The 24,996-nt window shown below is 51.8% G+C and overlaps 1 protein-coding gene across 2 annotated transcripts in view; it reads left to right on the forward strand.

The window, feature by feature from the left end:
- Kiaa1671 (KIAA1671 ortholog) overlaps window positions 1–24,996 on the forward strand; it is a 175,946-nt gene that overhangs the window by 59,083 nt on the left and 91,867 nt on the right. For both annotated transcript variants that reach the window (XM_005007292.4, XM_013141789.3), the window contains exon 5: window positions 1,323–4,097. In XM_005007292.4, the coding sequence (XP_005007349.1) occupies window positions 1,323–4,097 (2,775 nt within the window). The remainder of the gene's footprint in view (window positions 1–1,322; window positions 4,098–24,996) is intronic.

Consider the following 24,996-nt stretch of genomic DNA (forward strand, 5'->3'; position numbering starts at 1 on the left):
ACACACATCTACATCTCCAAAGACATATCTCTTTGGAAACAGTTGTTATCTGAAGGAGATTGGTATTTAATGAGGAAACAAAAAGGATTTGAATTTCGTCTATTTCATTACATTCCATTGTAATAAGAATGGATTCGTGTGTTTTTTCTGTCTACATTACATAGAAAAGTGGGAACAAAATTAAATATCAATACATTTTTAAAAAAAATTCAGTGTCACTTCCATCATGTAGAATAGGGCTTAGCAAGCTCTGGCGCTGCCTGCACTGTAACCATTTTCAAGTGCACGGTTTGGTGACATTAAGTGCATTCTCAGTGTCACTTGACCACTGCCCCAACCTCCGTCCTAAACACTTTACCACCCAAAGAGAAACCCCACCCTGCCCCCACCCTGCTCCTGACACCACTAATTCATTTCCCGTCTCTGTGGAGTCACTGGCTCTGGACAGTCCATGTACTGTCTCTCTGTAGCCTTTGTGGTTCCTTTGCCCAGCATAAGTTTTCAAGGTCTGTCCACATGGTAACAATGGTCCCTTGCGTGGCTGAATACTGTTCCATCGTGAGAATGTGCTACAGTTTGTCCATCCACTGACGAACACTGCAGTGGTTCCACTGTTTGGTTGCTGTGGTCACAGCAGTCCTGTCTAACAGCAAGTCAGCCCTAAACCCCTGCGATCTAATCACTTTCCAAAAGCCACCCCTATGAGAGCACGAAGCTTTGGTTAGGGAGGCAGGGAGCGCATCTAGATATAAACTGCAACAACACTCAGGTTTTTAAAATGTTTCTTATATTACAAACACATTGTTGTACAGTTTGCTTTGCTCCCACAAGACAGCAATATTTTATACGTGTCGTTGACTATCAGTGGCATTTCGATCCCTCTCCTCCTCTTGCGGTCACAAGTGCCTCTGTGGTGACCTCTTGCTCGGACCTGACCGTGCCCTTCTGATAGGCGTGCAGGTTGCTTCTGGGCTGCTTTGCTCTCACAAGCCCTGCAGGGCCCCCGGGACTGTGTTGTTTGTGTTCCCTTGTGCATGAGGGTAAAGCAGAAGTCCTGGGAAGGACTTGGTCAAATAAAAGGAAATGAGAGTTTTAAAATCATGATAGTGTGAACGGTCCCTACGTCATCCCCATTTATGTTTTCTCAGGCAGAAAGTGGGGGCACCCACTTTCCCACACACTTCCCTCACGGGGTGTGATGAGTCTTTAAATCCACGTGCTCTCACTGTTCCATGGTCAAGCCGTCAACTCGATCACCGCCCCCCCCCCGCCTCTTCCTCTCCAGCTCAGACCCTTTAACACTGCTGTGCTTATTTTTTCAGCCAAAGACAGGACATGGTTTGGACAGAGCCTCTGCCCCAAGTGGCCCTGGGAAGTCTGGGGTGCCCCACAAGGTGTTTGGGCAGGCGGAGCGCAAAGACGGCCCCAGACAGGATCCCAGCAGCTGTCCAGCTAACAGTGCCGGAAGGGGTCCCGGGCCCTCTGAAGTCACTCCAGAAGATGACAGAAACTTCCAGATGGTGTGGGCCACAGTGTTTGAACATCATGTGGAGCGGCACACGGTGGCTGACCAGTCAGGACGTTGTCTCTTGGACACATCCCCTCGTGATACCCACGGCTCTGAGCCCACACCCAGGTCTGAGAAAGGCACCTGGATGGGGAAAGACCCACCAGAAGTGACAAGCCCCAGGCTGAAGAATCCCAAGTGGCCTGAAAGTTCCGAGCAGGCAAAACTGGCAGGCACTGTCCTACTGGACAATGAGCTGAGACATCGAGTAGTCACCCCAGATAAATACCGTGTGGGTGATACATGCAGTGATAGCACCTTTCTTAAGCACTTGGAAAGTCCTCTCACGTCACAGAGGATTGAGCCCAGGTATGACACTGTGCACACTGTGGGGGAGCGCGCACACAGTGAGGCCGTCTCCACAGCACCCGGGGAGCAGGCCCTGATGCTCCGCAGTGCCAGGTCCCGGCTGTCACTGAAGGGGAGGCAGTTGTCCCAGGAGGTCACCCCTGTCAACCCCAAGCATCCTCTGGAAGGTCATGCTGGGTCTGTCCAAAGGTCCAGTTTGATTTGGGAAGCTCGAGGGCAGGAGGCAACTGGGCCAAAACTTGGTCTCTGTGAGCAGAAGGACACATTTGGGGACAGTAGCTCACCATCCAGGTGGACAAACGGGTCAGTGGTGAACTGGCATCAAGATGCCCTGGTGGCTAGCACAGAGTCCTGTGCTTCTGAGGCCAATTTTATGAAGGCTGTCAAGGTTGCCATCTGGGAAGGCCAGCACCAGGGGCCTGGGTTCAGAAACGAGCCAAGAGGGCCCATTAATACAGCAGAGAGGGGTCTTCCTGGAGGGTGTGCCCCGGATCCTCCTACCGCCAGGGCCAAGTTTGAGCCCTCTGGTTCCCGGCTTCAGGCACACCCAGAGGCACTTCTCATGCAGAAAGGACCCCTTGTGACTGACAATAAGGGGGCTGCAAGGCTGGAATCCGAGGCCAGAGTGCCAAGAGCCAGCCCCACAGAGCCTAGGATGGACAGATGGAGGCGGCGGACTTTACCCCACGATGCAAAATTTGAGGCATTTAGCCTCCTGCTCCCAGAGAACTCTTCAAAAGTAGATCAGAAGCAAACAGATTCCCTGAGCCCCACAACCAGTGCCTTAAGAAAACCTCAGCTGTCCCTCAATCATGTGAGAACACAGGAGGTGGCCCCAGGTGCCCTACAGGACCGAACCTCCCCAGGCACAAAAGCAGGGTCATCTGTGGAACCCAAGGCAATGTTTTTTGCAGTCACTTATCAGATTCCTGATATACAAAAGACAAAGAGTATTATTAAGTCAGGGCCTGAGAATTCACTGGAACAGCCTGGAAAGACATCGCCACCTCCTGCACCTCATCCTTTCATGACTGCCTTGGTGTCTCCAAACCACGAAGAGCCACAGGCTTCTGCGGGCAGCAAGACCTGGGCTAAGGGAAGAGACTGTGAAAAGGCAACGAGCACTTCAAGAAGTCTGAAGCCAACAGACCGTCCTTCCTCCGTGGGAGACTGGATGCTGCACCCTTCCAGCACGGGAGCTGTTACTGTGGATGCCCTGCGGACTCATCAGGGGTCAGAAAGCTTGAGTTTTCAGAATGACCAGAAGGACAGTGGAAGTAGGACATCCCCCAGCAGTGCTCCCCAAACTACCCCGACCCTAAGAAGTCACCCGAGACCCAGCAGTCTGCTGGTCAGAAGGAGGACAGTGGTGGACAGTGAGACATTCCCAGGAAAAATGAAGGGTAGTTACAGATCCAGCATTCTCGACATTGATGCCCTGATGGCTGAATACAAAGAACAGTCAACCAAAGTCCCTGGTGAGGTCCGGGAGCGGAATCCCACTGTGGAACTCGGTGGCTCACCTCAGGAGACGCCAGGCTGGGCCGCCAGGATGGACAGGGGATGGAGGAGCCCCAAGGAGGTTCCTAGCGGGGAGGCTCCTCAGAAACAAGTCAGCATCAGGGATTCAAGCCACAGTACCTCTCCTGGCTCAGGCAAGCAGCCAGCAGAGACCCTGGGGGCCACCGCAACCTCCAAGCCCAGCTGTCCTTTGTGGGCTCTGCCACATGCGGCTCCTGCTGACAAGTATTCTGTGGTGTCTTCCGTCCCTGCTGGACCCAGGAAGAAAGTTACGGGAATCTCAGAGAATGAAAGCAAGACCTTTGCTAGCAACCTTCGCGACACAAAGTTTCAGAATTACCTGGTTGAGACAGATTCCTCTGGTTGGGAAGACTCTGGCAGTGGAGAGAGACTGGCACCCAAATCTCCTACTGACAAGAAAAAGGGTGCCCTAAGAAAATCCACCTGGCAGGGAGAGGAGGAAAGTGTGGCCCAGTGGCATGACCTGCATCGTGACCGTGGCAGGTCTCCGCTGGACATCAGGAGGGCCTCTTCAGAAAAAGGCCTCCCTGCCAAAGTCCAAGAGGGTCTGTGCGTCATGCAGGAAGCCAGACAGAGGAGACAAGAGCAGCCCAAAGTGAGGACCAGCCTCCCCGTGGAGAGTCCGGACGCCGGCATGGAGCCCTATCGGTGGGAGCCAAGGACGCGAGACAGTCACAAGGTGAGTACTAAGCTGCTTTTCATTTTGTCAAACATCGACTAAGCATCCAGCTCTGTGGGCTCAAACCTGCCTCTTCTGTGGGTACATGAATGAGTGTGGTCAAGCTGGGGTTGCGACTCTAAGTGGCTGTGGAGATTGTGGCGACTAGCAAGCTCACGCTTTGCAGGAGGGGGTGCCCACTGCTTGGTTCTGGCTGGTTCCTCACATGAGACTGGTGTCTTTCCTTACCAAAAGAATCTGAAAATCCAATTTTTTTTGTGTTATCCCCATTAGGAAATGAGGGTAACTTCTTTAAAAATGCTGTGCGGCCCAAACAAAACTAGTTTGGCTCCGCTAAACCCTGAGTTGCCAGTTTCCGATCTCTAGCCTGGAAAAACGATGCTCCCGGGTATCAGTGGTAGTGTCATAGAGCACCTGCTGTATGCCAGAGTGCATGCTGTATCGAGCTGCCCATTGTGTCCCTGCATCCTGCACGCCAATCATTTGAGCTGGCATGCAATATTTGTGAAACGCACAAGCAATCTTACACGAGCCTGGTGACAAAAGTGAGGTCCCACATGGCCCAACCTTTACCGAAATGTGCACTTGATTGTCAGGGTGCTGACAGCATCCACTGCCGGTGTGATCGTCTTCCTGTACAGATGGGGAAAAAAGAGAGGCTCCTCTGAGCGGTTCAGTAACTTGTCCTCGGCCACACAGAAGTGGCAGAGTGAGTGCTTGACTGTGGACCCAGCCTAATACTCATTAGGCAGAGGCCACTGTGGTGCGTGGAGAATCCTGGAGGCAGGGAGGAAATAGGACAGAGCGCAGCCTCGGGGAGCTTTTGATTTCTACGAGGAGCTGGGACAATGCAGTCAAAGGCTGCAGCGACAGTGTGGCTGCAGAATGGGGATGTGATAGCATGCAGAATGAGCTGCAGGAGAAGAGGCCCAGGACAGTGTTGTGGCTTGAGCCCACGCCCCCAGGGCAGGTGTGACTGGCTGGGCTGAGCAGGGGAGGGGAGGGAGAGGTCTGGAGGTAGGAAAGAGGCTGTGGAAGTCACTCGGTGGCCTCCTGAGTGCTGCAGGCTGCCGGAAGTACCTGTGCCTGGCTGCCAGGAGTCCAGTCCTGTACCCCACTGTCCTCAAGACCTGGTCACCTCCTCGTACTGTAGCCCTGGTGTCAGTTTCCAGCACAGGAACTGGGCGCCATTCAAGCCATAGTCGGGCGGAGAGATTACTGGCACATGACATCTTTGAGCCCGAGTTTCTTCGTTTGTAAAGAAGGTTAAGGTTCATTCTGAAAGGTGCTGTGAACGAGAAAGGGGGCAATGATACCAGGGAGACTGTGAGATGAGGACTTGTCTCAAAGTGAGAGGTGAGGAAGGAGAGAGTGAGCTTTGAGCCCTGGGCTCTGCTGGAGTTCAGGGTCACCGGACTTGACCTCTGACCCTCCAGTCTGCCCCTTGGCCACCAGTCTGTCCCTCCTCCCTCACCTTCAGTTTCCTACCGACACTGACGGGCTCCTGCTCGAAGCAGTGAAACTGAAATAAACCCCAGTGCAGGTCATGAGTCCCATGTGTTTCCCCAGAAGGGTCTCATCTGTCCCCCTCCGGGCTGTTGTGAGAGCGGAGGAGAGGGAAGCAGCCATAGAAATGTGACACTCCGGCCCTCCGCACCTCTCGGGGTCTGCTGCGAAAGGAGGAGTGTGCAGTGCGGAGGGGTCCACCCTGACCCTGCAGACTCCGTGCTCCCTGTCGGCCTGGTGCCTGCCGGGTGCGCCCAGACCTGGGCACTGCTTCCTTCCTGAGGGATCGCGAGGCCTGGGGCCAGCCTCATGTTTCCCTCTTTGGTTCCCCTACGCTATTGACTTCTTGGCCTTTAAGAAAACCACCCAAACAAACAAGTAAATGATACAGAGGAACAAAATGCTGGGGGTTAGAAATTCAATCCATTTCATTCATACCATAGTTTCTCTTACTTCATTGAAGAGAAGGCTTTGTGCTATTATCTGTTTCTTCTTTGTAAGAGAAATATCTTTCTTTGTCTTCAAATTTGAAGATAATGATTTCCAGTGTATTAACTATTGTTACTTTCTTATTATTTTGTTATGAAATTTTTTTCTTTTTCATAAAGTAAAACTTAAAAAGATTTAATCCTGCTGGGCATGTGACTCATACCTATAACCCCAGTACTCAAGAGGCTGAGGCAGGATGATTGCTGTGAGTCTGAGGCCAACCTGGGCTACATAATGAGTTCAAAGCCACCCTAAACTACAGAGTGAGACCCTGTCTCAAAAACATAAGCCAACAAACAAAAAAAACTTAATCCTTATGGAAGTATAGAAAATAATGATCCCTTTTGGGAGTGTCCAATGTCCCGTAGTCACTTAGCAATCATATATATAAATATAATTGTCCTGTTTCTTTACGTGGGAGGCTAGTGAATTCACAGGTACAATTCAGAACATCTAGGAATATGACAGAGAAGGAAAACGCCCCCTAGTGGAGAGGGGTGTGCAGACTGGGGAGGTCTCTCTCATCTCAGTGGCTGTCAGCTGTGGGCAATTTATTTAGGACACACTTAGCTACGCCAAGGACATTTTTTGTTGTTGTTGCCGCAGCCAGGAAAGAGGTTGCCACTGGCATCTCCTGGGAGGAGCCAAGAAGTTACTCAGTGTCTCACTGTGCCTGAGACTGTCCCCGCTACAGAGGACGAGCCTCCCTCAGATCTGCAGAGCTCAGCTTGCTGAGCTCATTCTAGGCACAAATGACACAGCTAATCTGGAAATAGGACAATGGTCCAGAGAAAATCCTGCCACTCTCCTATCCACTGGCCCTCAAAAGAGCGTAATTATGATTAAAATGTTCTCCTCCTCTCTCCTCCCCCATCCCTTTCTCTTTTTCACTGAACCTTCATTTAAAATTTCTCCTAGGCCCTATTATATTGTTTCATTACTTTAATTAGTTGCTTTCATGTTAAAAGAATGTTTTTGGAAGGCTCCAAAAACACTTAAAATCCCCACCTCCCCCTTCCCCTCCATTCCTCCCCGCCCCACACTTACTTTTTTAAGGTTTTTTTTCCCTGAAATTACAAGCAAATATGAATACATATTCTTATTTTTGCCTCCCTTTTCCCTGAGAGACAGAATTTTGTCCTAGTGGCTGCAGCTTGGGTGGCAGATGAAGGAATCCCTGTGACTCCTAAGTGGTGCCTGTGCCTGGGCCTCACCCTTAATTAGTTCAGACTCTTGGGGCAGGCATGTCCTCCCTCAGAGGATTCTTCAATTGAGGATCTCTGAGGAACCCACAGATTTTCTGTTTTTTTTTTTTTTTTTTTTTTTTTTTTTTTTAATGTCTGGGATCGAACTCACGTCCTTGCACTTACCAGGCAGACACTTGTGCCCCTAAGCTATATCCCCCGTCGCATCTACTTGGTTTTTGATGCTGTGCTTTTTGAGAGTTTGAGGATTCAGCCCAGAGAGCATCCTAGCTCTTTCCAGCTGCTTATAGATGTAGTATAATTTATTACATGGATGACATGGTGATCTTTCGTCATTACAAACCATGTACAGTCAGCCCCTGACATATAATGGCTCCACTTAGGGTCCTTCGGCCCTGTGATGCTACGAAAGGGAAGAAAAGTCTGTGGAAACTGCAGTTAGAATTTTGAAATTTCCTCATTTTCCAGGATAGCGATCTGCAGGGTTCCCTCCCGTGTTGCTGGGGGTTTTGGTCAGCCCCGATCGTGGCGGGAAACAGCTGATGTTCTGTGGCAGGCTGCCTTGCTGGGCTGGAATGTTCTCTAGGTCAGGTGGATCCAGCGCATTTTCCACTAAGGATATTTGCAATTTACAATGCAGTTATCGGAATGTAGTCCTGTTGTGAGTTGAAGAGCATCTGTACGCACATAATTTTGCTCACCTGAGGTTATAACTGGGAATTGTGCATTTGGGCGTGCCGGTGGTGATAACTGCCAGCGTTCCCTGTAGCACGACTACATCTGTCCCCATCCTCCCCTTGTATGTACTCGAGGACCCATTTCAAGCCCCCCGTCCTGACAGACTGTCCCAGATTTCTAGATTTCATTTCCCCCTAAGTTTCCTTACCTCACAGCCCTTTCTCCCCCTCTGAGTGAGAAGCATCTTGGTGGGTGTACAAGGTCTGTGTTGCCTCCCTGTAACTCACTGAGGTTCCACACTGGCCTTCCTTGGACTCCTGCTCCTTTTTACATTGATTCCTTAACGCTCTTTATTAGGAAGCAAACCCTTTACACTTGCATACAGGGAAGATCTTGGGTGGAGCTCTAACCTCTGTGGACGTCCCCTGACTTCTGAGCCTCCATTTCCTTATCTAGGGGACCTGCTACCTGCCCACTTCACGGACTTATTGGAGATTTTTCATGGGTGGGTAGTCAAGCGTGTGTCAGAACACAGGCCCTGGTATGAAGGAGGTGTGGGGTTTCAGAGGAAAACCCTTTGGATCTGCCCTCCTGCCCTCCATTCACTTCATACATTTAATAGAGGCATGAACCTTTCGCTGGGCCCTGTTCGGAGTGCTGGACTCCTGAGAGAGACCTAGGTGTGGACCTGTCTATCACCACAAAACATCAGGAAACCACCATCCATGTGGTTAAGTGGAATATGATTAAAAATTCAAGTCTTACATCCCTGGCCACATTTAAGAGCTCAAATCTATGTGTTCCTCTTGGTGACAGTTTGGGACCTGCAGATGTTGAACACTGCCACGTTTTGGTGGCTGGCACTGAGCCTCATGCCAGTGGGCAAGTGAGTGAGGTCATCCAGAGAGGAGGAAGCTCTGGGGAGACAGGAAAAGAAGGTGACAGGGGTCAGGAAGGGGCCTGAAAGGACCCATTGCAGTACTAGCCAGGTGCCAGCCAGGCCAAGATCAGGGGAGGAAGTGGATCAGGAAGTAGAGACACTACCCCATGTCCACCCCAGCGTGGAGATGAGCGTGTCTTGTAGACACTTGAGGGACCTCTGTGGCCATGGACTGGGGTGTCCTAGCCGAGATGGAGGAGTGTGTGGGGCCTGAGCATAAGCCCTGCCTGAGGTCACCGTAGCCACTGAAGGGTTCCGGTTCTGAGGCTGATCGTCACCATGGGTATCGAAGAGAGAGACTCTCCTTCCCCATGAGCTGCTCTCTGTGATGAGGGGCTGAGGACAGAGTCGCGGAGACCAACAGAGAAGAGGCTGCCATGGTCCTCAAGGAGGGGACGGCCCTGTGTAGGACTGGATGTGGAGGTGGAAAGAAGAGAAAGTCCCGTTCTGTTCTGTTATTCGTGCTTGGTTGAGCTTTCGCTGACTTCTTGGACCGTTTGCCCTGTAGAGCGTGCATGCAGCCCCGTGATTTTGGGTATATTCACCCTGGTCGTGTGCGTTGTTGCTCTCACGGTGAGAACACCCCTCACCCCAGAAGGTCTCAGGCGGTCGAGCCACCCTTACATTCCTCCCCTGCCTTCCAGCTGTCCACTCTTTTGTCTTGGGATTTGCCTGTTCTGGGTGTGACGTAAATGGGGTCATGCCACACGCGGTCCTCTGGGACCTGCTGCTCTCCCCAGCTTCCTCCATGTGGTAGCACCCATAAGAACTCTGTGTTTAGTAAGCAGGTAATACTCCGCTGCACATCTTAGCTCTCCAGCTGTCTGTGGTTGTTTCCTATTTTTGACTTTCACCATTAATGCTGCCACGGCATTCATATGTAAGTTTTTGTGTGGATCTGGGTCTTTATGTGCATATGCCTAGGAGTGGAGTTTTTTGTCCTGGGAATGGGTCTCAGACCTCATGTTTGCAAGGCACGTGTTGCCACACTGAGCTATATCCCTGGCTGCCACCAATGCTTTTATCATTTTGTTTTTTATCAAGCCACTCTAGTGGGCTGGATGCAAAGTGGTATTTCATGGTGGTTTGGGGTTGCCTTTCCCCCACGGCTCATGGTAGCAAGCATGTTTTCAGACCCTGTTGACCTTTTGTATAGGTTCTCAGTGCCTCTTCAGATGCTTTGGCTTTATTATTGAGTTGCTGTTGCTCTTTATATATTCTGGATACCAGTGTATTCTGAATGGCAAAATGGCAGAAATCTTTCCCATTCTGAGGGCTATGAATCTGAGACTGAGTGTGAGGGAATTGGGATGTAGCAGGATTTCCTTATAACACAAGAGGGGTGTCTTGAAGAGCGACCCCAGAGAGTGACATAGCCTGGAAAGGAAGCTCTGTGGCTGCCCAGGATATGCAGGGAAGCTGAGAAGGAGCAGCCAAAGGAGGAGAAAAACTGAGGCGGCCTCGGGAAGAGGCTGTGAGGAAGGGGATTCGGTATCCAGTCTTGGGCTTCCTGACGCTGTGTGTTCTGCGGCAGGTACTTTCCCTCTCTGGGCCTTGTCTGGGCAGAGTGTGAATGAAGCTTGTGAAAATGGTGGAGTCCCGTGTTTACCAGCTGTGACTGTTTCCCCAGTTAATAGCTGAGTGGAAGAAGTGGCAGCCAGACTAGCGGATGCATCCCATCCTTGCACATTTCTCTATGTGTGAGTGTGCACAGGGGTTTGGGTGCAGGGAGAATGTTCCAAGTGAGATCACCGGGAATGATCACTGACAGAAATGAGGCTGGCTGACGTTTGTGGAGGCTCTTGCATGGCAGGGACTTTGGAGTAGGGTGAGTGGAGCCAGGATCTCCGGTGCAGGCCTGCCCCCTGGTGGTTGGAATGTGTCACGCAGTTCTGTGCTTTGTTCCCATGACCCTAGAAGCTGGCTACTCTTTTTTTGTTTTGTTTTGTTTTTTTGAGACAGGGTCTTGCGATGCAGTTTAGGCTGGCCTTGAGCTCACTTTGTAACCCAGGCTGGTCTCCAACTCGCAACGATCCTCCCACCTCAGCCCCCCGAGTGCTGGGATTACAGGTGTGAGCCACCACGCCCAGCAAAGCTGGCTACTCTTACTGTGCTCTTTCCCAGATAGCTGAGGCTCAGAGAGGTTTAGACATTCACTGCAATCACATAGTTATTAAGTAGCTGGAGTGGACCACGTGAGCCTAGACCTGCTGCCTTCAGTCATTGAGTTGGAGGGAAATTTCCTCTTTGTTAAAGCTTCTTGGTACAGAGCAGACTCTCAATGTGACATACTTCTCCTGTGAACAGGAAAGCCCCCAGTAAGCGCGCTCCTGGTGTCCAGTGTCAGGGTGCCACCGTGGGACCCAGAGCAGGAGGATGCATTCCAGGATAATGAGCAGCTGCCTGGGGAGCTGACACCATTGTCTCTAGGCCCCCAGAGAAGTCATAGCTTTTGTAAGAAGAGACGTGGACCCTTTGTGGTGAGTGTCACTGTAGTCATAGAGGAACGTGCAGGTGGCATTGGTCCTGGCATGCTGCTGTGCCTGTGTCCTCAGAGGGTCAAGCCGGCCATGGCCTGAGAGGTGGAGGGTGCTTGGGAATCCCACGTGTCCTGGCTGGCTGTACTGGTTTGGGATGCGGAAGACATTTGGTGGCTCTGCTCAGGAAGCTGTGTCAGCTCTTGGATTTCTTGCACAGTGCAGAAAAGTGATTTCAGCTGCCTGGCATGGCATGAGAGGACATATGTTGGGGATGAGAGGTTCTGGGTTCAAATCCCAGAACGGTCTCTTAGCCTCTGAGATGCTGGACACTGTCCTTAATTTCTGTGCCCTTGAGTTTCTCCAGCTGAGAGCAGGACCGTGATTCCTCTGTCTGTGGCTGTGTTGCGAGGATGGAATGGGATTGCGTGTAGGGCTCGTGCACTGTAACACACCTATAACTGACAGTCATGGCGAGGACAGTCATAGTGTAGAAATTTGGCTCTGAAGCTGGAGTGCCTGGCTCAGACCCCAGAGCGGCATACTTTCCTGTGTGACCTGGGATGGGATCCTGTCCTCAGTTTCCTTTTCTGTACAGTGGAAGTAATGGTACTGTCCACTTCTCAGGGCTGACGTGGGGCCCCGATGAGATCCCGCATGAGGAGCTTCCCACGGTCCTGAGCAGGTGTCTGACACTTCAGTGCCATGGTGGGCACAGTCATTGCTCTTACTGTTCTGCTGCTGCCCAGGCTCCTCTGAGCCCTGCTTGGCTCTGTGCCGCTGAGCCAGCCTGTCCTCTGTCTCGGGCTGCCTGCTCCTTGTGGAAGGGTCTGGGGCAATGAGCAGCAGGTCCCTGGGGAAGCTGCCTCCCCTAGAACCTCCGTGTACCCAGGCGAGGTCTGGGCCTCACCTCCTCTGATGGTGTTCTGCAGAGCTTTCTAGTTCCACGGTACTTGGAGATCTGCTGAGTCCTGCAGTTTCTCTGAGACCTGTTCTGGGCTGCAGCCCCATGCAGGAGTGTGAGAGGAAGGAGGTTCTCAAGTAAGGTGATGTGTGTTCTGCTCACAAGGTCTTTTTGGCTGCACAGGTCTCTGCGGCTGATCTCATGTGTTGGAGACACATGACCCTTCCTGCATTTGTGCCGTCGGTCTGTCCCTTCCAGCTTTATGGCCTGTCCCAAGCCTCAGGTGAAGATGGCACTGGCAGGGCTCATGCTGGGATGTGGTGTCACATCGGCTGGGGGCAACAAATTTCCAGAGGAACTCGGACCTCCAACTCTGACCTCCTCCGAGCAGCCCCAGAGGTTTCCCCGGGTATCCCCGTCCCAGCCACAGCCCTGCACACATTTGAAACCTGCCTGGGAGTGTTCACTCTCTGATTTCGTTCTTACCTTCTCTCTCGTCCCTCTCAGGGGCTCTATCTTGGCCTGAGTGTGTGTGTGTGTGTGTGTGTGTGTGTGTGTGTGTGTGTGTGTCTGTCTGTCTGCCTGTGTGGAGGGAGGGAGAGAGACAGGAGAGAGAAGACAGAGGGAGCAGGTCGTGAGGAGAGAAGCACCCTCTTTATAGTCCCTGCTGCTAGCTCCTCCTCTTTCACTTTGTCATTGAGGAGCCCTGGTCCTCGGGGTCCCCGGGCAGCTGGTCTTGGCTTTCTCCTCCTGCTGCAGCCCCTGACCCTGCTGCCTGCCTGGTTTCCTTTCCCCTAGAGATGGGTGGTCAGGGACTCTGCCCAGCTAGATGGGACGGGGACCTGAGACCCCATTTTGCTGTTCTTGGGACTCAGGCCCGCACTGACAGGGCCAGCACCAGGGCTGGGATCATCATCTCCCCTCCTGCTGTCCCGCCCAGTCGCCTGGAGGACCTTAAGATGGGGCTCTGATGGCCGAAGGAAGCAGGTTCAAAGTCCATCCAGCTCTGCCACTCTGACCTCAAGCAAGGGACTCCGCAGATGTCCCTGGGCCTCAGCTTTCCCAGCCGAGATATGAAGATGGTCCCTCAGTCAGCAGCGGTGGTGGCTCCCTTCGCCCTCCCTTGCTGGTCATTCCTGCACTTTGCACCTCCTGCAGTGACTGAGGGGACCCTGATCAACATTCTCCGCAGTTTTCCATCCTTACTTTGATAAGAGACCGTGTGGTTTTTTCCTCAGTATTTGAGCTCGTTGTATCTGGCGCTGTGGGACCCGGCCCCATGTAGAGAGTACTCTCCTGTTGCACAGGAGCACAGTGAGGTGCAGAGGGGCTCAGCCACTTGCCCAGGGATGAGGGGTAGCAGCAGAGAGAACCAGAGGGGAAACCGAGACCGTCCTGCTGGCTTCCAGCCGGGGACCCGGACCCCTGCTGCCAGGGACCACGCCATGGCCCACGCCAGCCCCTTGGGCCTGCGGCACTCGGTGCAGTAGCTCCTGCAGGAAACCAGACACCCGAGCCCTGGGACTCCTTGGGAGTTGGGAACACGATACTCATTCAACCCAGGGTGGTCGCCAGCTGTTCTGCCACCGCCATACCTCAAAGGCTGCCTGGGACTGGCAAGGCCAAGCCTGTCCAGCCCCAGTCGCCTGCATGAGCAGACCAGGTAGCCTGGCCCTGCCCCTCATAGGAGGTCCTGACGTGCATGACGGCTTGGGCAGCATGAGGAGTAACAGAGATGACAAGGCCTGGCAGAGCTCTTACAAGGGGTACAGATGCTAGCATCACCCCCACTTCACAGATGGGGAAACTGAGCCCCGCATCACTAGTCCCTCTCCTAAGTCCTGTTCTGGAGTCCATACTCTTAGCCATCTGTGACTGTCCCACTGCCCTACCCTGTGGGGTGGCAGGAGGCAGAGCTGACGCCGTGCAGGGCCAGTGAGCACCAGCTCGGGGCCTGGCACCTGAGTAAGTGGCACTTGCACATTGCTGTGGGCACTGCCTTGCTGCCCCCTGCTGCTGGGCGTCTCCCTGTGTTCTCTCAAGGAGCTGCCGGAGAGCAGGGTGTCCCAGTGCTGGAAGTTTTTCTGTGGTTGAGGAAATGGGGGCCTGGTGAGGAGTCCTGTGGCAGGGGGGCAGCTGGTAATGAGCCCCTCAGCCCTCACCAGTGATTGACTCTCCCTGTCCCCATTCCTTTTAGGGGCCCAGCTAGCCCGTCCCCTACCTGGGGGATGGCACCCTTTTCTCCTTCCCTGAGTTTTGGTCTCACTGTTGATCTGAGGAGGACCCTGGAGCTTGGTGACTCAGCTGTGGACTGTGACCTTGGGCCGCCCCTGGAGGGCCCTCCAGCGACCCTGAGGGTAGATTTGTCAGCTGAGGGGTTCCCATGCCAGGGCAGGGGCCGGTGCTGGGGTGACCTCAATATTTTTCTCCCAGCTTCCTACACAGATGAGATGGATTTGCTGACTCAAGGAGCCATGAGTCTGGTGCTTTGTAGGCTGCTGGGTGGTGGCCCTGCATGAGGGAGCTCTAGGCTCTCCCTCATCTCCTGCAGGTGTCAGTCCAGGGGTGTCTGTGGGGGGAGCCAGTGAAGGGGAGGAGAGGGAGGCTTTGGGGAGGAGCCCAGCATATGCAAGGTGTGACATTGGGGGATGCCCTGTGATCAGGCTGGTTTGACTCAAGTGGAGTGTTTGGGGATTTCCATCTCAACTTTGCCAAGTCTGTGTGTGCTTTGCACTCTGCCAAGCAATGGATCCCTGTTATGTCTAAGACATAAAATATTCATTGGCCCTGTGGCACGAGCTTTTCCCACATTCAAAGACTCAGGTCCACGGTCTCCTTAGCGTCAGGAGAACACCTCTCCATTCGGAGAGGGTCCCAGAGAAGGGGAACCTTGCTTTAAGTCTGAAGGACAGACAAATGTTTGCCACATGGCTGTGGTTCAAGAGGAAGTGGTTTGTCCCATGGGGAGAACAGCTTGGGCCAAGCTTCAGAGGCAGGAAACCGTGTCCTAGGCAGCAGATGCAATCTAGTGTCCACAGGTGTCGGAGCCACTATTAGGCTTTCATCTGATGACTGTGGCTGGACACCACCAGTGGAACTTTCCTGTGGTACTGAGACTTTGCCACCTCTCTTGCTGATGAGACTGTGGCCACTGCCTTTGGGGTGACCCCAGCCTGTCATCATGCCACCAGGATCAGCCAGGGGAGCTGTTGAGTTTCAGAGGGTTTGGGCCCTGATGTTTTCATTGTAATTACTGGGAAATGAGGGAATTAGCATTTGGATTCTGATAACACTGGTGCCAATTTTTTCATCATCAACCTGAGATGTGAGGGACCTTGCGAGGTGGCCCGCCAAGGGACACATCTTTAGTCCTAATTAGAGATTTTCTTTGAATTTCATTTGGCTGATTGGACATCCAAATGCGGAGAAAAAAATAAGCATGAAAGAGTGCATGAGACCTGCTGTGTAGCTCCTCAAAGGTGGTGATTCAAAAACAAGATGTAAACAGAGACGAGACAGTCTTTTATTTACCCTGGATGTGGACTCTGACCCCCACAATGTGTGGCTTGGCACCACCACATCTGACGTTGGACCTCTGTCCTGGTCATGTTGAATCGAGTGTGCATGAGGAGTGCGGCTCCCTGGATTAATGGAAGGGGCTGACTTGCTTCCCACAAGATGTCCAGAGGTAAAGAGCTGGTGGCTTGACTCAGAATCTGAGAGTCGCATGGACTTTCCTCCGTGCTCTCTGCCTCCTGGGGCCAGGACGGCTGCCACTCTTCCAGGCACTAGGTTTACCTTTAGGCAGGAAGAACTGGGGACCCCTGAGTCTGCCCTTTAAATCAGGAAAGCAAAGCATTTTCCCAGGCATACCTCAGTTCACTTAGGCACTGTGAGCAAGATTGACTCAGGTGGCTCCCTCTAGTGGCAAGCGAGGCTAGGACAATCAACGCCCAGCCCTGCCATAGAAGTTGGAAAGCCGCCCCCCACCGCCCCCGCCTCCCCATCAGGTAACAAGTAGAGTTGTTTATTGCACAGTATGGAAGACTGGGGTTTGTCAGATCCTTGACAGAGGAGGACCACGTCAGGGTATGGGGCCAAGAGAAGAGGTTTCATTCTCTTGATAGTGTTACTGGTTACACAAAGGTTTGTAGTTTTGAAGTCCAATTTATATACCTATTTTTTTGTTTCATTGCCATTGCCTGGAAATGTTTTCAAACTGCCATGTCATTAGCATGCAGAAAAGAGTGCCTGTTCTGGATCAGATGGCCTGGGTTTGCAGCTCAGCTCTGCTCCTTATCAGTGGTGGCCTTAAGTGGTTTTACAGCTCTGTGCCTGTTTTCCTATTTGTAAAACCGGGTTGATAATAGAACCGGTTCTTAGAAATGCAGTGAGGTTAGGTGCTCGCCTTATTTAATGAGCTGTAAATAATGCAGGGCAGCTCACAGGCACTTGATTGGCATTTGTCACTACTGCTTTGCCTGTATACTGGATGCTAAGTCTCTCTGTAAAGGCACGGTGCCAAGATTACCCCATTCTCCTATCTTACCCTCCTAAAGTCTCCAGTGTCCCCAAATTGTAGGCGAAGACACTGAGGCCTGCAGCCCTAATGACACCTGATGACTGGTACTTTTCTGCTCGGGGCCCTTGCCCTGAGATGCCAGGCCAAGGCCCATTTTAGAGATGCTTTTTTCCCCCAGCACTGGGGATTGAACCCAGGGCTTTCCCACTGAGCTATACCCCACCCATTTTTAGTGAGACAGGGTCTCGATAAGTTGCCCAAGTGGGTCTCAAATTTGTGACCATCCTGCCTCAGCCTCCCAGAGTGCTGGGATTACAGGCACACACTACTGCACTTGGCTTCATTCTAGAGATTCAGCACCTGAGGCTCAGAGAGGAGAGGTTACCAGCTCAAGGGTGCACCGTGAAGAAGCAGTGATGCTTGGACTGAATCCCAGCCTGTGGGATCCCTTGCAGCAGGGAGGGGAAGAGAGTCCTTTGGGAGCAGGATCTGTAGGTGGAGGAAGGATGGCATCCCCTCAGGCTAGGTTCCAGTTCAGCAAAACACTCAGAGCTCCTGGAACTCTGAGAGTCTCTGGAGATTGAGGCCGTACTCGCTATAGGGTACCAGCAGAGACAGTAGATGAACGGCAGGGACATGAGCTTGGCAAAGCCTTCCAGGCAGAGCTGCGGGACATCGTGGTGTATGCGCCACCTTGTGGAACTTTCTGGGATGGCAGGCGCCCTCCCCTGCCCCGCCCCCTCAGCTGGCAGGAGATGCAAGGCTCAGGCGGTGAGCTCACATGTCTGCGTGGGCTGTCCAGAGTCCTTCCTGGGAATCTGGTCAGAGGATGGAGTGGATGAGAGAAACGGAGGGAAGCAGGCAGGATGAGCTGGTGGGGGTGTCATGAGGTCAGTGAGAGTACCATCCTGGTTATCTCTTCTGGACATAACCGAAGGGGTTACAGGCAACAGATGGAGAGAAGGCAGGAGAGCTAGTGAGCTTTGTTGCCTCATAATCCAGGAAACCCTGTCTACACCACCTCTTCCTCCACCCACACTGCTGCCTTCTCATTGGGTCCTCGCATGGTGGAGAAAGGACACCAAGAGGGAACTGATAACGGCTGCTCCAATGAGAAGTGGATTTTCTGAAGGAGACATTGAAATGAAGTGGCTGGAAAGGTCACAGAGGGTGTTCAGCTCCTGGGCTTGAACAAAGGTTTGGTAGCCAGGCCCAGGCCACTTCATGCCCAGAAATCCCACAGCTGTGCCACTCTTGGCTATTTCTACCATGACCACAGAAAACCCAGGGGCTGAATGCACATGCATCTGCCCAGATGGCCTCACCTGCTCCCTGCTTGGCAAGGGTGCAAATAGACTTCATCTCAAGGGCCAACTCTGGGGATTGATGATGCCTGAGCTGCTCAGTGTGTTCAAGAAGATTCTGTGAGCTCATATGCAGGCTCAGAGAGATGATACTGTAATCCATTAATGATGTCTGCCAAGAATATGGGTCAAGGAAAGTGGAGATAGGAGTGTCAAATATGTACTAACTCTTATGACAGACACAAACATGCACAGACACACATGCACGTATGCATGATGCTTTAAAAGACTTCCCTTGTGATTCTACAAATCTCAGAAATATTCCAAGAGTTCTTGCTCTAAAGTTTATTACATATATGGGTCAACCAAACTAAAACCTTTATAAAATTTAATCTATTTCTTTTTTTTTTTTTGTCTTTTTCATTTTTATCGGTACCAGGGATCCAACTTACGACCGCCTGCTTGCAAGGCAGGTGCTTATGCTGCTGAGCTAAATCCCCAGCCCCCAAAATTTAATCTATTTCTAATTGACTGAGGTGCCAGGGCAAGCCTCACTTTAGAGATTCTTTTTTTCCCCCAGCACTGGGGATTGAGCCTAGGGCTTTCCCACTGCTATACCCCACCCATTTTTAGTGAGACAGGGTCTCACTAAGTTGCCCAGGTGGGACTCAAATCTATTTCTATTTCTATAACCTAATTGTCCAATAAGATCATTTGAAGATCTTTGTAAAACCTTGATGCCCAGGTCACATCCCAGACATGAGATCAGAATGTCATGGGGAGGAATATTTTTTTACATAGAGTTTAATGTTTAGAACTTTCTTAGTTACTTTTCTCTTATTGCTGAGACAAAATACCCAGTGCTCAAAGTTAAGGGAGGAAAGATTTATTTAACTCACAGTTTATAGTGGTTTCAGCCCATAATTGGCTGGCTCCGAGGCAGGGTGGCATTGCAAAGGAGAAACAGTTCATGGCAGGAGAAACAGTTCATGGCAGGCAGAAGGTAGCAAAACAATTAGGGACAAAACAAGTCTCTTTCAGTCCCTTACATTGTATCCAGGTTACCAGAATGAGGGCTATGCCAAACCAATCAGTGAACTGATTTAGTAATCACCCACCCTTAAGCCTAGCACTGCACCATGAATCAGTCACGCACTCTAGATTCAGCCGCCTCTGGGAAAGGCCTCCCTATGACTACATGAGGCTTTGGGGGGACATCTAGGCACAACTATAACAAGAGCAGTTTTAGATTTACAGGAAACTCGAGCTGGTAGTACAGAGTTCCTAGAGTCTCACTCCCAGTTTCCTGTTAAGCTTACTAATCAAAGTGCAGTTTCTTTGGTTTGCCTTAGAGTCCCCCTGATGTCCTTTGTGTGCTCTGAGCTGCCATCTAAGCTATCATCCTCAGAAACCTGCGGTTCTTCTGGGATCTGTCTGGGCCTCCCTACTTTTAGAACTCTGCCGGTGATGCTGCATGGTGTGGGAGTCACTGTTCTGGGGCTTTAATTTGGGGTGGTGAGGGACTGTTTGCATAAAAACAAGGCAGTGGCCTACAGAGTGGAGATGTAAAGAGTGGAGCTGTGTGGCCAGCAGTGGTCTAGTGTTACAGGGAGCCACTGCACACACAGTGCTGCAACAACCACTGCGCATTGTGGTCATGGGTTCTGCAGGGCAGGAAGTCAAGCTCTGCCAGGAGCCATGAACGGGGTCTGGGGTCATGGGATTTCTCCATTCCCGCCTGGTGCCCAGAAGCCCCAGAGGCTGTGCCCATCTGGCACTGCTGCCCAGAGCACCACCAGGAGGCCCCTTCCCTGTTGTGTGTCTCTCAGCTCAAATGCCAGTCCTCACAGGTCTTGTCTGATACTGTGTCCACAAAAGGGCCTAGTCCTATCATGCTTTTTCCCTTGCCAGTGTCTGCCCATCCCATCATAACAGAGATTTGGGAGGCAGGAGGTGCTGGGCACAGTAACCGGATGCAATAGGCACACAGCTTGTGTTTGTGGAGTGAGTGGAGGGAATCTCTCTCACCACCTGAAAAGTCTACCCATCGCAGGCTTTCGGTGTACTCAGGATGCAGCTCAGCTGATTTTATACTGTCACTCTTCCTTGTGTTAGTCTGTTAGTCTCTAATAAAATACCTTAAACTGTTGTAAGCAACAGGCAGTTACTTCTTAGTTGCGGCCAGTGGGAGTCCAAGGTCGGCGCTGGCATGGTTGTGCTGTGGTGAGGGCCTGCTTCTGGTTGCAGCCTGCCGCTTCTGCATTGAGCCTCTCATGGTGGAAATGTGGTCAGGGTGTGCACTGCGGTCTCTTTTATAGGGTACTAATCCTGTAGTGAGGGCTCTACCTCGTGACCTAATACTACCTGAAGGTTTTACCTCCTAATCCCATCATCATGTTGGGGTTAGTGTTTGAATATGAATTTGGGGGGATACAAACACTCAGTCCATTCCACCTCCCAAGGGAGTCGCCACTTTCCCTCATCTGTGCTACCCTTTATCAGCCCGCTCTGGGTGTGCCCAGGCATGGTGCTAACTGAGCTCTGACAGTGGCTCCAGTAGGCAGAAGCTATCTCGCGGTCATTTTCCAGATGAAAAGCTGAGGTCCCTTGCGAACCCACATACAGCTCATGCACTGAGCATCAAACAGAAACTTCCTGGTTCCCAAACTGCAGTCACTACCATGTTCACGGGCCTCCCAGGATTTAGTGTTTTTTTTTAAATTTGACTCATTTTTTTTAAATCCTCCTTTTTGAGATATAATTAACATACTATACAATCTTCCCATTGAAAACATGCGGTTCAACAGTTTTTAGTGTTCACAGAGTGGTGCAGCCCTCAGCAGGATCAGTCTTAGAACATCACCGCAGAAAGAAGCCCTGTGCCCATTAGCTCCCTCCCGGCCCCTGGCAACCACGAATCTGAATACTCCATACACATGGAACCAGCCAATGTGTAGCCTTTCGCCACTGGCTTCTGTTGCTTGGAATAATGCTTTCGGGGTTTGTCCAGGTAGTGGCATGAACCAATCCCGTGTTCCTTTGTATGGCTGAATCGCACCCATGTTCATGATGCTCCTCCATTTGTCAGGCTGTGGATGTGTGAGTTGGTTCCACTTTTTGGAGCAGCTCCACCGTTTTTATGATCCCAGTTCACTGCTTTGATTTCTTCGCACCTCTAACCTGGATATGCATTTATCGTTTATTACCTATTATTATTTGTTTGCTGATTTGCTGTCTTTGGGTTCCCTCCTCCTCCTCCCAAACCAGAACCGCAGGTTACAAAGCCCTTGCCTGTGTGTCCTTGGATGGAGCTGTGAGTGCAGAATTGATGCACCACAAATATTCGGTGAATGAATGAATGAATGAATGAATGAATGAATGAATGAATGAAAGAAACTCAGCAGCCAAACAGGGGTGACAGATGTGTGCACAAAGCACCCACTTGATGGAAGGGAACAAATCATTCCTTCTTCCCTAGCTTGGCTCTAGCTTCAAGTTCTGCCAGGTCCACACCTGGTTATTAGTTTGACTACTTGATGGCAGGAAGGGAAACTCTATGGAGAGACCAGTCTGAGGAGAACCAGGAACTGGGTGGTTTGTGTTGCCACTGTGATTTGTTCTCCTTGCCCAGAGTCCCTTCATGGGGACCCCAAGCACCACGCCATTGCCTAGCAGACAGGAGGACTCAGGAAGAACTGGAGAGTCTCATGGGAGGGCACAGACAAGACCCAGCTCCAGATTGCCTCAGACACCCCTAACCTGGGGATTCTTAAATGCCAGACCTCCCTGAAGGGCCCTGTGGTCACCTCGGGGTCTCTGTACTGAGCTTTGCAGGCTCTGTCTCTCCAGGCAGTGCCCCAGGAGATGTGCCTGGAAATCAGGCAGGCAGAGCCAGGGAGCCCCTCAGCATCCGGCCCTTCCTTGGTCAGGGTGGCTGCTGGGTCCTCCGTTTTCAAGCAGAACTGACCACCTGGCTTTCCTGCGATGTCCCACTATTTTGTGTGTTAACTCAGCCACCCATGACATCGGGTGGGCAGGTCAGGGCCCCGCTCCGCAGCCCTCAGTCAGCACACCTGGCGCTGGCACTCTTGCTCTGCTTGATGGACACCTTGTCACAGCTCTCACAGCCCAGGCTTGGGGATGTGACTCGGCCAGGTCAGGGCCGTGGGACTCTGCTGCAGGCCTGCTGTCCCTGTGTTTCAGGAGCTGCCTGAGTGCTGTCCTGCGGCATCTTGAGGACTCACTCTGCCTTTCCCTCCCAGGTTAGTGGAGGCCCCTGTTTTCTTGTGCAGTGATCAGAAATGACCACCAGGGGGTAAGATGGAGCCCACCTGCTTTCATGAGTTCCATTTATACTCTGTTAGCCTTTAAGCCCTTTTTTACACTGGGGCTTCACTGTGAATCTGAGAAATCTCAGTTTCCCATGAACAGCTGATTTTTTTTCCTTAAGATTCACTATTCTGGGAACGTGTGTCGCTCTGTTCCCCACTGGTACCACGTCAGTTTCTATTTCCTGAGTCTTACAGGGCTGCTTGCCCTGCAGCCCTCAAGGTGCAGGCAGCCCTGTTTATTCCATGAAGATGCCCTGAAGAGATTATTTCCTGGGCAAGAATGCTGGTTTAGTTTTCCTTCTTCCTTCCTCCCTTCCTTCCTTCCTTCCTTCCTTCCTTCCTTCCTTCCTTCCTCGTCTTCTTCCTCTTCCTCCTCTTGCTCGGGGTGTGAGCCAGGGCCTTGCATGTGCCAAACCAGGTTGTATCACTGAGCTACACCTGTCTCCCTGTTTTAATTCTTTTTCTGAAGGAGGGGCTAGATATGGAGAGCTCATAGTAAAAGTCCTGTAGATGTAGAAATAGCATTTTTTGACTTAAGCAGATGGATTTCCAAGGCACTGAGTCTTCTGCTTGAACTCAGGGTCTCTTGCCATGTTGAACTGTCAGCCCTGGGCCACCACTAGAGGTCCAGCTATGAGCACCACTGTTCCAGGCCCCCAGCGCAGTGCTGTAACCTGTCCTCCAGTGTTGTCCCCCTAGAGGCTGTGAGCGCCCTGAGGCCTGGCCTCATGCGGTCCCCGCCTGTCCGCGTTTGGTCCCCAAAGCTTCTGTGACTGAGGCTCTGCAGTCTGTAGGGAGCGCCTCTGTCCCTTGCCACAGCCCCATGAGGGAGAAAGTTACCAGCACTGTTGTTGCTGATATTCTTAGCTGCACATGGCACCTGGAGAAGCCGAGGCACAGAAGAAAGTCAGGCCTTCCGCGTGGTTTTTGGCAGGACAAAGCTGGGGTTTGCACCCCGCCCCACCCTGGGCTCTGCTGGCTGACTGTGTGCACGCAGCTGAGCTGTGCCCACTACCTCGGCATGGCCAGCTCTGCCTCCTGCTCCTTCTCTGGCTCCCCTCCCTTCCTGCATTTGTTCCTCTTCCTCTGTCATCCCCTCCTCTTCCTCTTCTTCATTCTCCTCCAATAGCTTATTGAGATACAACTTACTATACAAAATTAACTCTTTTAAAAATATAATTAATAGGGGCTGGGGATTTAGGTCAGCGGCATAAGCGCCTGCCTTGCAAGCTGGCAGTTGCGAGTTCGATCCCCGGTACCGATAAAAAAAGAAAAAGACAATAAATAAATAAATAAATAAATAATACATAATTAATAGTTTTTAGTAAATGTGCAAAGTCAAATCTGTTCTACTGTCTCCCTCTCCCACCCCAGCCTCCCTCCTGGCTTTTACAGTGACCTATCTTCTTTGCACTTGTTTGTTTGTTTGGTTTTTTCTTTTCTTTTCTTTGTTTTTTTGAGACGGGGTCTCGCTGTGCAGTTCAGGCTGGCCTTGAGCTCACTTTGTAGCCCAGGCTGGTCTCGAACTCACAACGATCCTCCCACCTTAGCTCCCGAGTGTCTGTTTTTGAGACAGGATTTTGCTAAGTTGCCCAGGCTGGACTTGACTTTGTGATCCTTCTGCCTCAGCCTCCCAGAGTGCTAGGACTATAGGCTTGCACCACCACACCTGCCCAGCTATCACTATCTCATTCTAGAACATTTTCATCACCCCAGAAAGAAGCCCCCTGCCCATCAGCAGTCACTGCTCACCCCTGACCCCAGCCCTGCTTTCTGTCTCCATGGACTCACCTTCCTGTGCCTCTCCTCAACCAGGGGCCATGCAGTGTGGTCCTTTGTGCAAGGCTCCCTCCATGGGGCATGCGGTGTTGGTCACATCTGTGTGTGGCCTGCATCAGTGCACCAGTCTTGTCATTGGGCCGGCGCCTCTTATCACTGGGCCCTTTTTCCCTTGCCCTGTGCTCTGGCCCCCTACCTCCCACATACCCACACCGTGAGGGTCACTGATCAGGGCCTCTGGGGCCGCTGCTGTGTTGCCAGGGAAAGGAATGAAAACTCTCCTGCTGTTTTAGTTTTCAGTCGTGTGTTTTGAGTGGTTTCAAATGTCCTGCAGTTGGTCACGTCCCTCAGGCCCCTGTAGGTGGGCTCTGCCCTGGGATGGGCTCAGAGCTGCCTGGTGTGGGGCAGGTAGCAGTGGGCTGGCAGCCCAGGCTGGCTGAACTCCACATGCCACTGGGCAGTCACAGCTAGGATGGTTTGAGCCCCTATTGCATCGTAAGCTCTGAGTACTTTATCGCCTTATTCATGACTTATAGGTACTATCATATTCCTTATTTTACAAGGTAGTACTGGACCACAGAGAGGTTAAACAACCAGTCCGGGGTCACATTGCTAGGTGCTACATGGCCAAACTGTGTAACTCCAGCATTCCTGTGCGAGACATGCCATCCTTCCCTAGTTCTCAGTCACACACACACACGCACACGCACACGCACACGCACACGCACACACACCAGCCAGCCCTCCATCTCTCTGTGCCCTGG

This window comes from Cavia porcellus, unplaced genomic scaffold, assembly GCF_034190915.1.
Source record: "Cavia porcellus strain 051 isolate PalLab524CR breed Dunkin Hartley unplaced genomic scaffold, mCavPor4.1 scaffold_16, whole genome shotgun sequence".
NCBI classification, from domain to species: Eukaryota; Metazoa; Chordata; class Mammalia; order Rodentia; family Caviidae; genus Cavia; species Cavia porcellus.